At 40.7% G+C, this 13,796-nt stretch overlaps 1 protein-coding gene across 4 annotated transcripts in view; it reads left to right on the forward strand.

Moving 5' to 3' along the window:
• AKAP9 (A-kinase anchoring protein 9) overlaps positions 1-13,796 on the forward strand; it is a 3,155,794-nt gene that overhangs the window by 3,038,254 nt on the left and 103,744 nt on the right. For all 4 annotated transcript variants that reach the window (XM_044067665.1, XM_044067666.1, XM_044067667.1 and 1 more), the window contains one exon: positions 2,231-2,360. In XM_044067665.1, coding sequence (XP_043923600.1) covers positions 2,231-2,360 — 130 coding nt within the window. The remainder of the gene's footprint in view (positions 1-2,230; positions 2,361-13,796) is intronic.

Here is a 13,796-nt window from a genome sequence, read left to right on the forward strand (position 1 = left end):
AGCACGTCAAAATCTACTGCCAATCACTAGCGGACCGGAGTTCTGCTGTGGCGACCCCTAACCAGGCAAAGCCGAAAGACACAAAACTTTTTGGGAATGCACCAGAGTTAAGTCAGCAAGGCCTTACTAAGTCTAAGCAATTCCGATTCAGTATCACAGCTCAAAAATCATTTCCTTAGTTACACCAATTTGTTCACCCAGTATTTCTGACAGAGGAGTCTTCAGGGAATTTTTTAAAGTTGGCCGAATCATTACACTCTTAAAAAATATGTTCCCAATTACCTCTTTCTTTCCCATCATACCTCCATTTGCTGTCTACCTGCTTGGGGTATAACAGTATCTATGCAAATACTTCAAGTAAATATTCTAAATCTTCTAGCTATGTTGCATATTTGGCAGGCGTACATATATCCTCCCATTTGTGAATTGCTTATCCAGTCTGCCTTTCCAATGCTTTCTGACCTCCTGTGATTGATTTCTATAGTTATCATGCAATATTTTATATATCCTACTAATTATCTCTTTTTTAACATCAGCTTCTGTTTTAGATTCTACTAAAAACTGTACCAGTGCTGGTCTTTCACTTAGGATCCCCTATTCTTTTCTCTTTGCCTACACACTGATCTCAATCCTTGATAGTGAAGGCAGTCTTTAGCCTGCAATCCAAATTTCTTCGTGGCCTCTTCCCATTCTGTTACATTTCCCTTTCTAATTATTTTCTTCCAGTGCCTTGTTCCTTTGACAATTTTCTTTAGTAAATCCCAGCCTCATCTTGCCTATTCTATGTTGCAGTCATCCCTATCTGCAGAATCTCCTTTCCCATGTTGGCTGTTCTCGGAATACTTTCTGCTATTTTTGTGAATATAATATTCTACAGTTATCTGTATGTTCTTACAAAAACACACCTCAAGACTTGTTAAATGAGATAACAACTTAGAACTCCTCTGTATCCAACTTAACTTTAAACTAAACCCTTTATCACATCATAGATAACTGTAGGACCCCCTGTATAGCCTCCGTGGCCCAAGCCTCCTACCTAAGCAGTATGGAGTCCCTATGTATTAAGTCAAACACCATTCTTCTAGGAGACTTCAGCTGTCCCACTGTCAGCTGGGAGACTTATTCATCCTCTAATATGTATACCCAGAGATTTCTGGACTTCATAAATACAAGCATCCTAGAGCAGCTAGTCACACCTCAATCACAGGAGACAAAATCCTGGACTTAGTCCTTGCCAGTATGGGTCATCTTTACTCCCCACATATTGTAACCACCTCCCTAGTAAAATCAGACCATGGGTCAGTCACATTCACACTAAGACTAACGGCAGAAGTATCCTCCAGTACCTCTGTATTCAAAGACTATGCAAAGGCTAATCTACAAAAACTAAGTGATAATCTGACTAAATTCAAAAGCCCCTTCCACCTCAGTGATCTCACTTTACTGCCAAGTTCTGTGCAGATATAAATAGTTGCATAGATGCATCTGTCCCCTCAGAAATAAATGCAATGTAAAACTAAAAAAAATAAAATAACTCCCCTGTAGTGGAACCCTAATATAAACAGGCTCTTTAATAAAAAACAAAAAACACATTGCACACAAAAAATTAGTTTAACCCTCAAGAAGCCAAATATGCTCTTGCTACACTAAACAAGGAACTTTGAGTCCTAATCAAAGCAACTGAAAGATTTGATTGTTTGACTCAAAAAATATGAAATACTGTAAAACTTCTGACTGCTGGATTTGCACTACAACCTTTTGATGTAGTAATCAGTCAGAAAGCATACCTTTGTCAGTTAATAGTATTTATTTTTAAGGTTAGCAAGCAATTCTTACAGTTATCAATATTTTTTTGTATGTGTATCGAAAGAACCTTTAAGATGGGCTCTGCATCTCTTACCTTTGTGCGAATGAAAGGATCATTTTGAGGTCTTGGGAGGAAAAGCTAGATGGTCATGGTGGAGACCAAACAAAAAATGTGCTAAACACTGTTATGGGGATTTCAGCTAATATGATACCTTGAGAATACTGTTGTAAGTTTAGAATGATGTTTTCATGTAATAACATGACTTATAGTTGTGCATTAGAGTACAAAATAGGGCAGCTGTCACCATACTCAAATGTAGAGTTTTTAAATCTGAGGTTAAAACTTCAGCTGTTACTTATACTGTGAGTAATTATTTTATGTAATGCTTCAGAATAATATATCAGAATGTGTGTGTTTATTTAGGTATTGATGTGAGGACAGATTCTCCTATTCTTCATGCTGGAGGTCTTGACTTCTATGGAGAGCGCAGGCATCCAAGCAAATCTAGATCTGGTGTAGAATCTCCTAGATCCACTGTGATTTCTCAAAACAGGTAAATTCCACTTTGTTTTGTCGAAATGTGGTCTGTTTATGAGAGCTGGCATGAAGTCATGGTTTCAGTAGATAAACACTCAGAACCTAATGATACCAATACTAATATGTTGGTCTGTTTCAGCAGCATGTAGGTGGATGGTTTCCATCCTTTGTCGTCCATATGAGTCATATGACAGTCGGAGCACTGAAGTGGTTGAGTCAAACTATAATATAAAAATGAGAATACAGAAAGGGAATCTAAGTAGAAGATGAAAAAATGAAAGGACGGAGCACTTCAGAAATTAAGAGGCATACATACAGGGGAGAGTGAGGGAGTTGCCCCATAGTAGAATATGTGTAGATAAAGCAGTTAGAATTGAATTGTAGTTTAGAGAATGCACTAGTAATACTGAGGAGATGAGAAGATGTGTAGTAATGAAGGTGAAAGAACATGATTTGAGATCAGAAGTGACTACATTGATTGTTATGAGAAGAGGAGTTCACACATTGTAAGCATTGGTGGTTGCAACATATAGACGTTTGCAATATCATCATATGCACTAACAGAGTAGAGACTACAGACTACGTGATTATGTGGAAAGGTACAGACAGTGGAACTAGGGCCATTGTTCCACAAGCAGTTTAAATCTTTGAAAAGAGGGTTTTAAATCTGGTAATAATTGGACTGTACATGAAATATGTTATATCAGAAGCAAGGATACAAAGGTATTTGTAGCATAGAGTCATCCAGTGTATGTAGTACGATTTGATGTTCCATAAATGTTGATGTAAATTGTAAATCGTTATGCATCAGCAATTCAGAAGATTAAATGGTGAACATGTTCAACTAAAGTATTTGTTACCTAAGAAGCATATTCCCCATTTCTTCCGATGAAAATGTTTTTTTTCCACACTCGAAGAAAGGTTAATGTATTTTTATCTTTCTCACATAACAATACCTATGTTTTATTTTCGAAGTATTTGATTTAGTTTTTCTTCTCATTGTAGTTTTCCTGTTGAGCACAAAAGACAGTTGAAGCTAGAGTTCAAATTCTGCCTTAGGAGTTTAAAAAATTGTAATTTCCATTGTGCTGGTCATATGCATGTACTGTGTAAGTTTGCATTTTGCAGTACTTATCACTTACATTTCAATAGACATCATTTCCTCAATATAAGAATCTGTTTCTCTCTTTTCATAGGTTCATAGGTAGGTACTAGGCTATCTGCCTGAGGGCATTTATAAGCCTAGCCAGTGTGTGTCAGCTTTCACCGCCCCATTGATTAATTTAACTGAGCCTCTGTCAAGAAGAGCCAATGAAGTGATCCCAGGGGTGTATTTTCTGTTACCCATCCACTCGTCAAGGTTTCTCTTGAAGAGTGTTAGTGAGGGGCTCTGCCTAGTGTAGTTAGGAATTTTGTTCCAAAGCATGGGGAGTCTCTGTGACAGGAATCTATCCCTCCAGCATGTTCTATTTATTGTTGTGGCGAGGTTTAGCTCACTAGAGCAAGTGGCTTGCAGTGACTTGGATTTCTTTAGGTGGAGCATGTCCATCAGTTCAGAGTTGGACATGGCTTTGTAAGTCAGGCAGAGATCACCTCTGAATAAGTGATGTGCGACTGAGTACAGCTGGAGTTTTTCCAATCAGGCTGCATAGGACATATGTTTGAGGCCAGTAATCCTCTTGGTGAGGTACTCTTGTGGACTTCATTTGTCATACATGTCAACATTTTTTAAGATCACATTTAACACTGACTGGCTTTGCTGAGCAGATTCTGGTATTGAAGTGTCAGATTACGCTACCTCAGGCTGGTTTATCATCAAAAGTCATTCCTCAGAAAAATCTGAGCTTTGGAATTTGTTTTCTAGTTGCTAGGAGAGTTCTGTGCCCATCATGGCACCAGACGTTAATGCACAACATTGATGATCGTGTGAGAGAGCATGTCACTACTTGTGCCTATATTCAAAGATTATTTCACTCTAAAGAGACCCAGAGATTAAAATGTACTTGAATGCAATGTTTTGTACTTCAGAGTGAAACTGTGTGCAGGATGATGCACAGGTTGAACTCTGGCAATAGGGTTACCACTGAGACAGAGCCATAAGTTCATAGGAGGTTACTAGGCTAATGGTCCTAGGGCCATTACAAGACTAGCCATGTTATACCCGTGTTCCATAATTGACTTTGGTTAAGTGGTCGTTATTCACAGAGCGAGCCTATGATCAGCACTGACTACCCTTGTCCATGAGGGACATATGTGCCACCTCCAGGGTGAATTTATGGTCTCCCATCCAGTTGTCTAGGTTGTGCTTGAATAAGGTTATTTAGGAGCTCTGCTTCACGTGAATTGGGAGTTTATTCCAGAGGAGCGTCAATCTCTGAGAGATATATCTGTCTCTCCAGCATGTTCTGTTAATGTTGCAGGCTAGGTTGAAATCCCTGGAGCGAGTGACTCTTGTCCCATTTGATTTGTGGATGTGCAGCATTTCCATTAGGGCAGGGTCAGAGACTACTGTGTAGGCCAGGCACAAGTCGCCTCTCAGCAGCCTGTAGGATACAGTATACAGTGACAGGGCTTTCAGTCTTTCCATGTAGGTTATGTTTTGGAGGACCTGAATTTTCTTGGTGAGAAACCTCTGTGGTCTCTCCAGTTTAGATTGCTGTCAATCTGTGTTCCAAAATCTCGCACCACTGGTTTTGATCTTAGGGGGTGCTGTCAATATTGTAATTTGCCAAAGGGGATAATAATGCACTTTTTTGCATTTAGTTTTAGTCCATGGCTTTGACACCAATTATTTGTCTGTGTTAACCCCTTTTGTAATATGTTAACATCGTTTGGGGACTCTGTGATTATGCCTAGTTTGCAGTCATCAGCAAACATGGTAAGCCACAGACCATCTACTTTCACCTGGACTTCTAAGAAATATATTCCAAACAGTAAAGGATCCAGCACAGATCCTTGTGATATGTCACTGGTAACTGGTCTATTGGTAGAGGTGGAATCCCCAACTTTGACAGTATGAGTTCTGTCGGTGAAGCAGTTGGCTATCCATCTATTGACGTATGGGTTAATCCCCAGCTGGGAGACTTTCTCAATGGTACTTGAGTGGGGGATTGTGTCAAAAAGCCTTGGCTAAGTCAAGATAAGTGGTATATATACTGTTTTGCCATCATCCAGGGCTTTGGTGACATTTCGAAGAAGTCCACCAGGTTCAATAAGCATGATCTACACTTTATGATGCCAAACTGGGTCAGGTCAACAATTTGAAGGTCACCAATGTCCTCGTTGATAAGGTCCATGATTATTCTTTCTATGGCCTTCCAGATAAGCCTGGTTAGACTTATGGGTCTATAGTTCCCAGGGTCGGTTCATGGACCCCTTTTGTGCAGGGGGATTATTGTTGCTGTTTAGAACAAAGCCAGTGCTCAGGCTGAAGTTAAAGAAGGTGACAAGTGGTTACACTAGGTCTTGTTTTAGATTGTTTAGTAAGCAGCCTGGGATGTTGTCTGGTCCCATAGAGTCCATGTTTTTGGCCTTAGAGAGCATGGATATGACCTGCTTTTTGGAGATACTGGGTAAAGGACTCGTGTCAGGTATGCTTTGAGGTATGGCTGGTGGGGATGGGGGTGAAATTTGTGCCATATATGTCCGCTAGCAGGTTGTCAATTTCCTGAAGTTCAGTATGAGAGGTACCGTTCACTATAAGTTTGGCACATAATTGGGCATTCCCTTTCAGATTTCGGATGTAGCTAAAGAATGCCTTATGATTATCCTTAGCTAGGGATGCCAATTTGGCTTTGTAACTTGCTTTAGAGGACTGAAATTCTTCCTTCAGGGTACAACATTATTCACTGTGATAGATTCCATAAAAAAGGTGGTGGCATAGCACTAATCGATAAAAACAGCCTTAACTTAACAAGCTATCCCAAACCGCCCCCCCACACACACACACACTTTTGGCAATCTAGAAATCTTACTAACTTCACTTCACATCAACAGTAACAAACAACTAATTATAGCAGTAATCTACATCCCGCCAGGACAAAATATCCCCCTCCTAGAGGACTTTTTATCTTGAGTAAACCAGAACATCTCACAAGAAAACATTATTCTAGGAAACACAAATATTAATTGGCTAAACCTAACAACCAACTCTCCAGTCAACAGTGTAAACCTACACAGCTTCACACAGCTTATTACAGCTCCTACTCATGGCCTGTCCACTAGATCAGAATCCACCCTAGACTGGATATTAGTATCTCATCCACAAAATTATTCCAACTCAGGCACCTTACCCAACATACTAAGTGATCACCTCCCAGCATTCACCCATAGGACCCACCCTCAAATAGCAGAAACTCACTCCTACAAAACATCTAGAAATCTCACCCACTTCAACCCTGGCAAATTTGTAAGCATTCTAAATGCCCAAAATTGGCTCCCACTAAAAACTCTCCCCCTAGATGAAGCTGTTAGCTATTTCAACAAACTTTTTCTGGACACACTAAACAGCTTAGCCCCAGTACGAACCAAACGGACCAAGGCCAACCATGCCCCTTGGCTAACCAAATCAATCAAACAGAGCCTCTTCCAAAGAGATAAAGCATGGAAACAATGGCAAAAATATAAAACTAAACAAAACAAACTTACTTATAAGCAACTCCAAAATAATTCTAAAAAACTAGTCATACAAGATAAGAAAAACTACTTTACCTTTCAGTTATCCACCTCAAACAACAATCCAAAAAAGTTTTGGAAGTCAGTCTCTGCTTTGCTTAATCCTGGCACTTTACAAAACCCATCCCCCACACCTGATAAAACCCAACAGCAAATCTCCCATGACTTTAACTCCCATTTCATTACTACCATTCAAAACCTAATCAAAGACCCTACAACAAACTTAATCCCAAACTCGCAATATACATCCAATTTATCACATAATAATACAGCTTCCCCTACTCTAGACTCCAGCATTAATAATCTATCAGCATCTTCATTCTCCATCCAACCAATTCCAACTTCACAAATATTCAAACTTCTAAATAAACTCCTGCTGTCTCTCTGCTGACAAACTCCCCCCTGAATATCTAAAACTAGCATCAAGCGCAATTGCATACCCAGTCAGTATTCTTATAAATCAGTCTCTCTCTGAATGCTATGTCCCATATTTATGGAAAAAAATCTATCATCCCACTACATAAAGGTGGAACTTCCCATGACCTGTCAAACTACCACCCTATCTCAGTACTTTCACCACTATTAAAAATACTAGAAAAATGTGTACAGACTCAATTACTTAAACACCTCCTGGGCAATAAACTTCTCTCTCCCACTCAACATGGCTTCCATCTAGGCCGTAGCACAATTACAGCCCTGCTCTCATTCACTGGTAATGTCAACAAAGCCTTTGACACTGATCTCTATACTTCAGTAATCCTACTGGATCTGTCAATGGCTTTCAACACAGTATCACATACCAAACTACTACACCAGTTATCAAAATTAGGATGTTCCCCCAAATCTGTCAAATGGTTATCCTCCTACCTCAACAATAGAGAACAATCAATAAAATGGCAAAAATGCACAATCTGACTATCAAGAAACTAGCATAGCAGTCCCTCAGGGTTCCATTCTAGGGCCGCTGCTCTTCAATATTTTCATCGATGACCTTCACAAAGTCTCTCAACTAGAAAATGTAATCCAATACACTGATAATTCGACAATAATATCGTCCACCAACAATTTCTCTGACCTTCTCAAAATAACCCAAAAAGCTTTTACTTCTATAGAAACCTGGCTAAATAATTCTCAACTATTGTTAAATGTCAGAAAAACAAAGCTCCTCTTATTCACTTCAAAACCACCAAGCATAAACTTTAAAATCTTTTCTAAAGATGAACTGAAATTGAAATAGTTAAAACTGCTAAACTACTAGGTATGACAATAGATGACAAACTCACTTTTGAGCCACATATTCATAACGCTATAAAACAGTACACTTTAAATTAAGCAAACTATATAGGCACAAATTATACCTCAATGAGCAAACCAAAGCTAATCTAGTAAGTACCCTGCTCCTCCCTTCCCTTCTATATGGAAGTGCTATCTTTACTAACCTGCTTTCATCCCTCAGTAATAAATTGTAATCCTGTTATTATAAAATAGCCAAATTTGCCTCACGAAAACCCAACCACACACACCACTGTGAAGCAATTGCAGAACTCAACTGGCTTGAATTCTCCAGCCATCTTTTGTTTACCCAGCTAACACAGCTCATAAACTAATTTTCAAACCCCACCTCTGCCCAACACTCCATTCAGTCCTGCAAACTTACACTTCTACTTGGTCGCTTAGATCATCTCATAAACAACTAATAAAGGTTACACAACCTAACAAAAGAGCTGGACAATATCTGTACTCCTTTGACATTGCTAAACATTGGAACACATTACCCTCCCATATAACTCTAATGGAATCTTCAAAAATCTTTAAATCAGTACTCAAGTTATATTACCAAAAAAAAACTATCCTGTCCCTGTACAACAACCAGACCTCCATAGATTCCCTACCTCATGCTAATCTTATCCTATGTGTCAATTCACAATTTACCTAATTATGTAATTCTGCCCTGTACTGCTTGACTTTCTAAAAAACGCATACCTAGTTTCTTCAGCTAAACTGTGACATAATCAATAATATGCAATACCATGATTTAATCTTCCTCACTATACTAAACTATATATGACATATGCACATACACAATCACAACTAAGACTTAGCCTCAGTTAGGCCATGACCTAACCTCTGATTTACTTATTGTAGACTGTAATCTTTTTTCTTCTCTGTTTCCGTTCTTTCTACTCACTTTCTTGCTTCAAAATGTACTGAGAAATTTTTTTCTGTTTATGGAATTATAAATATTTTCATTTTAAATATTTAATGTTTAATGTATTACCACAATGGCATATTTCTTTTAAATCTGCAAATGTTTTTATGTTTTTAAATGTCTTAATGTTCTAAATTTTTTAATGTATTACTGTGGACCTTTTCTCCCCGGGCCTCCACTGAAAATGGGTCAGTGGCCCAGTGGACTTTCCCGGTCAACAAGTGTCAATAAATAAATAAATTTACAAGATAATCTGATTTGCTTTTTCAAGCTGTGGAAGACATTCTTCTTCTGTAACTTACGTCTTGTTCTTAGACATCAGTTTCTTCCTTTTGTTGTATAACCTATTTGTACATGAGGTCCATGAACCCATGAACTACCACATAGGCAGTAGTCTACTTAACACCGAAAGTGTAATGAGACCTTGGGACACAGGTGGACAGTAGTCTCTCCTTTGATAGTCACATTGCCACAGTAGTCAGGAAATCCTTCTACGTGGCACACCTCATCACAAAATGTTTTTCATCCAGGAAAAAAAAGAGGTCATTTTTCCCCTCTACCCATCACTCATTAGACCCATTATAGAGTACAACGCCCCTTTTGGTATGTACCTCACAAGACATCTACAACAACTGGAAAGGCCACAGAAATACCTCACAAAGAGGATTACCAGCCTCAAACAGATGCCCTATGCAGACCGTCTCAAAAAACTCCAGCTTTACTCTGTCGCATATTGTCTACTCAGAGGCGATCTTTGCCTAACATACAAAGTTATGTTAAACATAGAGCTGTTGGACATGCTCCACTTAAAGAAATCCCAATCCCTCCGAGCTACATGCTCTGGGGACCTAAACCTTGTCACCACAATAAACAGAACATGCTGCAGGAATAGATTCCTGTCCCAGAGACTTCCCATACTCTGGAACAAACTACTTGTCTATATCAAACAAAGCTCCTCATTAGCACTCTTCAAGAAAAATCTTGATGATTGGATGGGAGATAGGAAATTCAACCCGGGGAATCACTTCTGTGGCTCTGCTTGACAGGGGCACAGGAAAATAATTTTCTTGGGTGGCATAAGCCAGGGTACTGTTTGACTAGGCTTATATAGGCCCTAGGGCCAATAGCCTAGTACCTACCTATGAACCTATGAGGGTGGCCTGTTTTTTTGGGAGGACCTTATTTTTGTCCTGGTTAGGTACAGCCAAGTCTGTACAGTTGTTTAGGTTGTTATACAGGGCATTTGTGTATTCCTCTGCGTAGGAGTAATTGTTGGCTGTGTTAGCAGGGGGTTTGAAAGTTTTTATACTTTTGCCTAATAGGCTGCAGTCTGCTTTGGAGACATTTTTCTTTTCTTTTTTTTTGGTTCATGTAGGAGTGTCAGGTCTGATCATTAGTTCAAATGAGACATGTTATGGTCTGACCTTAGCAGGGAGGGTAACACACAGGGAGTAATGCAGTGATCCCAGGAGCGGCCTTAGGTTAACTGGTGCCCTAGGCAAAAGGTCTCCACGGTGCCCCCTACCGTACCATCCAGTGCCCCCATCCTGGTCTACCTACAGCGCTGCCTTAGGCGGCTGCCTAGTTGGCCTATGCCTAAGGCCGGCTATGAGTGCCCCCTCCCCATGTTGGTGAGTACTAGGACATTTGAGCCCCTTGTGGTGGTGCAGACTAGATGTTCCAGGGCATTTGAACTGACAAAGTCCAGGAACCCTAGGGTGAGCGTGTTTGTGCTCATGTATATGTTGCCCAGTTGATGGAAGGATAGTTGAAATCTCCCATGACCAAAGTGAATGGCTGTATAGTGAGTGATTCTGTAAGTCCAGGTAGGCAGTGTGTTTCTTTTGGTTCATGGTGGGGGACCTGTAACTAAGCAATGATGTGGTAGATTGTTTTAACTATAGCTAGTTGAACCTGGAGTAGCTCAAGACAGTCATACTGTCTTGAGGTGTATTTGGTTTTAATAGAGATGGATACACCTCCACCTTTGGTTCCTTCACGCTTGTTTTTGGGACTAAACGTGTGGAAGGCATTGTATGTAGCCTTGCTTGGCCGGGGTGTTCTCTGCGGCCTTGAACCATGTCTCAGTGACTGCATAGATGTCAGCATCTAAAGTTCTGTTTTTTTTCAGCAGTGTAGCTTTAACAGTGATACAGCAATAAAGCAGTAATATTTACTTCATTTTCTCACTCAGTCAAGAGAAAATTGTCTAAGGCCAGCTTCGAGAGAAAAATTGCACAGGACACTAAGGATAATCACAAGGCTTTCTTTAGTTATGTTAGGAGCCTGGGTGGTAATTCCCAGATATGCTCAGAATTAGTCCAAAATGACAAAAAATACACCGAACCCACAGACATTGCCAAAATCCTAGCTGACAGGTTCAGCGCAAACTTCTCCCCCCCACCAAAAGGGCAAATATCTATCCCAGCAGAGTGCTGCCCCCCTGACATCTCAGATGCTCAGGTAAGAGCCGCCCTCTCCAAAGCAAAAAACACAGCATCAATGGGACCAGACGGTGTCCCGGGCTGCGTCCTACATGAACTCCAAGAAGAGCTAAACCCAAACATAAAACTACTGTTCAATCTCAGCCTTACTACAGGATATGTGCCCAAAGAGTGGCGTACAGCAAACAGTGGTCCCTCTCCATAAAGGTGGTGCCTCAACGGATCCTGGAAACTATCGCCCCATAAGCCTGACTAGTTTGGTCTGCAAAGCTATGGAAAGGATCATCATGGACCTCATAAATAAAGATATTGGGGACCTACAGACACTGGATCCTACCCAGTTCGGCTTTGTTAAGGGCAGATCCTGCCTCTTAAACCTGGTTGATTTCTTTGAAACAGTCGCCAAGGCCATTGACGAGGGGAAGGTGGTCCACACAGCCTACCTGGACCTCGCAAAAGCCTTCGATACAATACCCCACTTGGGCATTATAGATAAGCTCACCAGCTTAAACATAAACCCGTATGTCACTAGATGGATTGCAAAGTGGCTCAAGGACAGAACCCACATGGTTAGAATTGCTGGAGCCATGTCAGACTCCAAACCAGTTACAAGTGGTGTCCCACAAGGCTCAGTCCTGGGACCTCTCTTGTTCAGTATATATTTCTTGGCGGTACAGGCCAACACGGAAGGACTGTGGCTGACCAAGTTCGCAGATGACTGCAAACTGGGTGCCATAATCGACTCTCCAGCCGACACAAGCATCCTCCAAAAGGGCCTCATAGAAACAGACAACTGGTGCCAGAGCCATGGCCTCAAGCTAAATGCCAAAAAGTGTATAGTCATCCCCTTTGGCAAAAACAAAGTGCCCACAAATTACCACATAGGTGGTAATCCATTAAGTACAGAAGAAGTAATCAGGGATCTGGGGACCCAAGTTGATAGCAATCTCTCATTTGACAACCACATGGCCAAAGTGGTTAGAAAAACATTTTATATAGCCCACCTAATCATGAAGGGATTCACATCTAGATCAGGGGAGGTCATCGTGCCTCTTTACTCATCCCTCATCAGGCCCATAATTGAGTACAATGCCCCTTTTGGGATGTACCTTACCAGACACCTGCAGCAACTGGAAAGACCCCAAAAGTACCTCACCAAGAGGATCAAAGGGCTCAAACAGATGCCATATGCTGCCCAGTTAAAGAAACTCTAGCTCTACTCAGTGGCATACCGCCTGTTCAGAGGCAATCTGTGCCTGACATATAAAGCCATGTCTGACCCAAAATTAATGGACATGCTGCACCTCAGAAAATCCAAATCCCATCGAGCTACGCGCTCGAGAGACTTGAACCTCAGCACTGAAATAAATAGGACATGCTGGAGGGACAGATTCATAACCCAGAGGCTCCCTTCACTCTGGAATAAAATCCCAGTCCAGGTTAGGCAGAGTCCCTCATTGACTCTCTTCAAGAGGAATCTTGATGAGTGGATGGGAGATCGTAGGTTTACCCCGGGTATCACTTCTGTGTCACTGTTAGACAGAGGCACAGTATACTAACCTCGAAAAGGGCATAGCAAAATAAATTTAAAATGGGTGGCGAAAGCAAAACACATTCTGGCTAGGCTTATAAATGCCCTAGGGCAGATAGCCTAGTATGTACCTATGAACCTATATGACAGATATGAAATAGCTCCCACACGTACCATTCTTCAGCAGTCATCATTATTCCCATTTGAAGTGAACAGCTTAAGAAAGTCCTCCTTATGAGTATGGATGCAGTACTCAAAGGAATCAAGGAGCAAATCTGTTAAAAATGCATCTACATAGCAAAATCCTTCCATCATATCATCTGGCACCTTAATATCAGGACAGAATCTTGGCATTTGATCAGTGGCTAAGGATCTAGTGTCATTGCTCAGGGATTCAGTGCTGTTGGCCTTGCATGAGATATACAGCCTGTTAGAGCACTTTGCACTTGTGGGGTATCACCTCTGTCTTTGGGAAGTGCAGCTGCTGAATGCATACCATGCATCGAGTCTTTTTGGCCTTCTTAAAATTTGAAAAAAAATAAAATGAAGAAAAGAAAAATGATAAAGTCAAGGTAGCTTTGCTTATTGACTCTC

Source organism: Protopterus annectens, chromosome 3.part1, assembly GCF_019279795.1.
Source record: "Protopterus annectens isolate FY-2018-M chromosome 3.part1, PAN1.0, whole genome shotgun sequence".
NCBI lineage: Eukaryota > Metazoa > Chordata > Ceratodontiformes > Protopteridae > Protopterus > Protopterus annectens.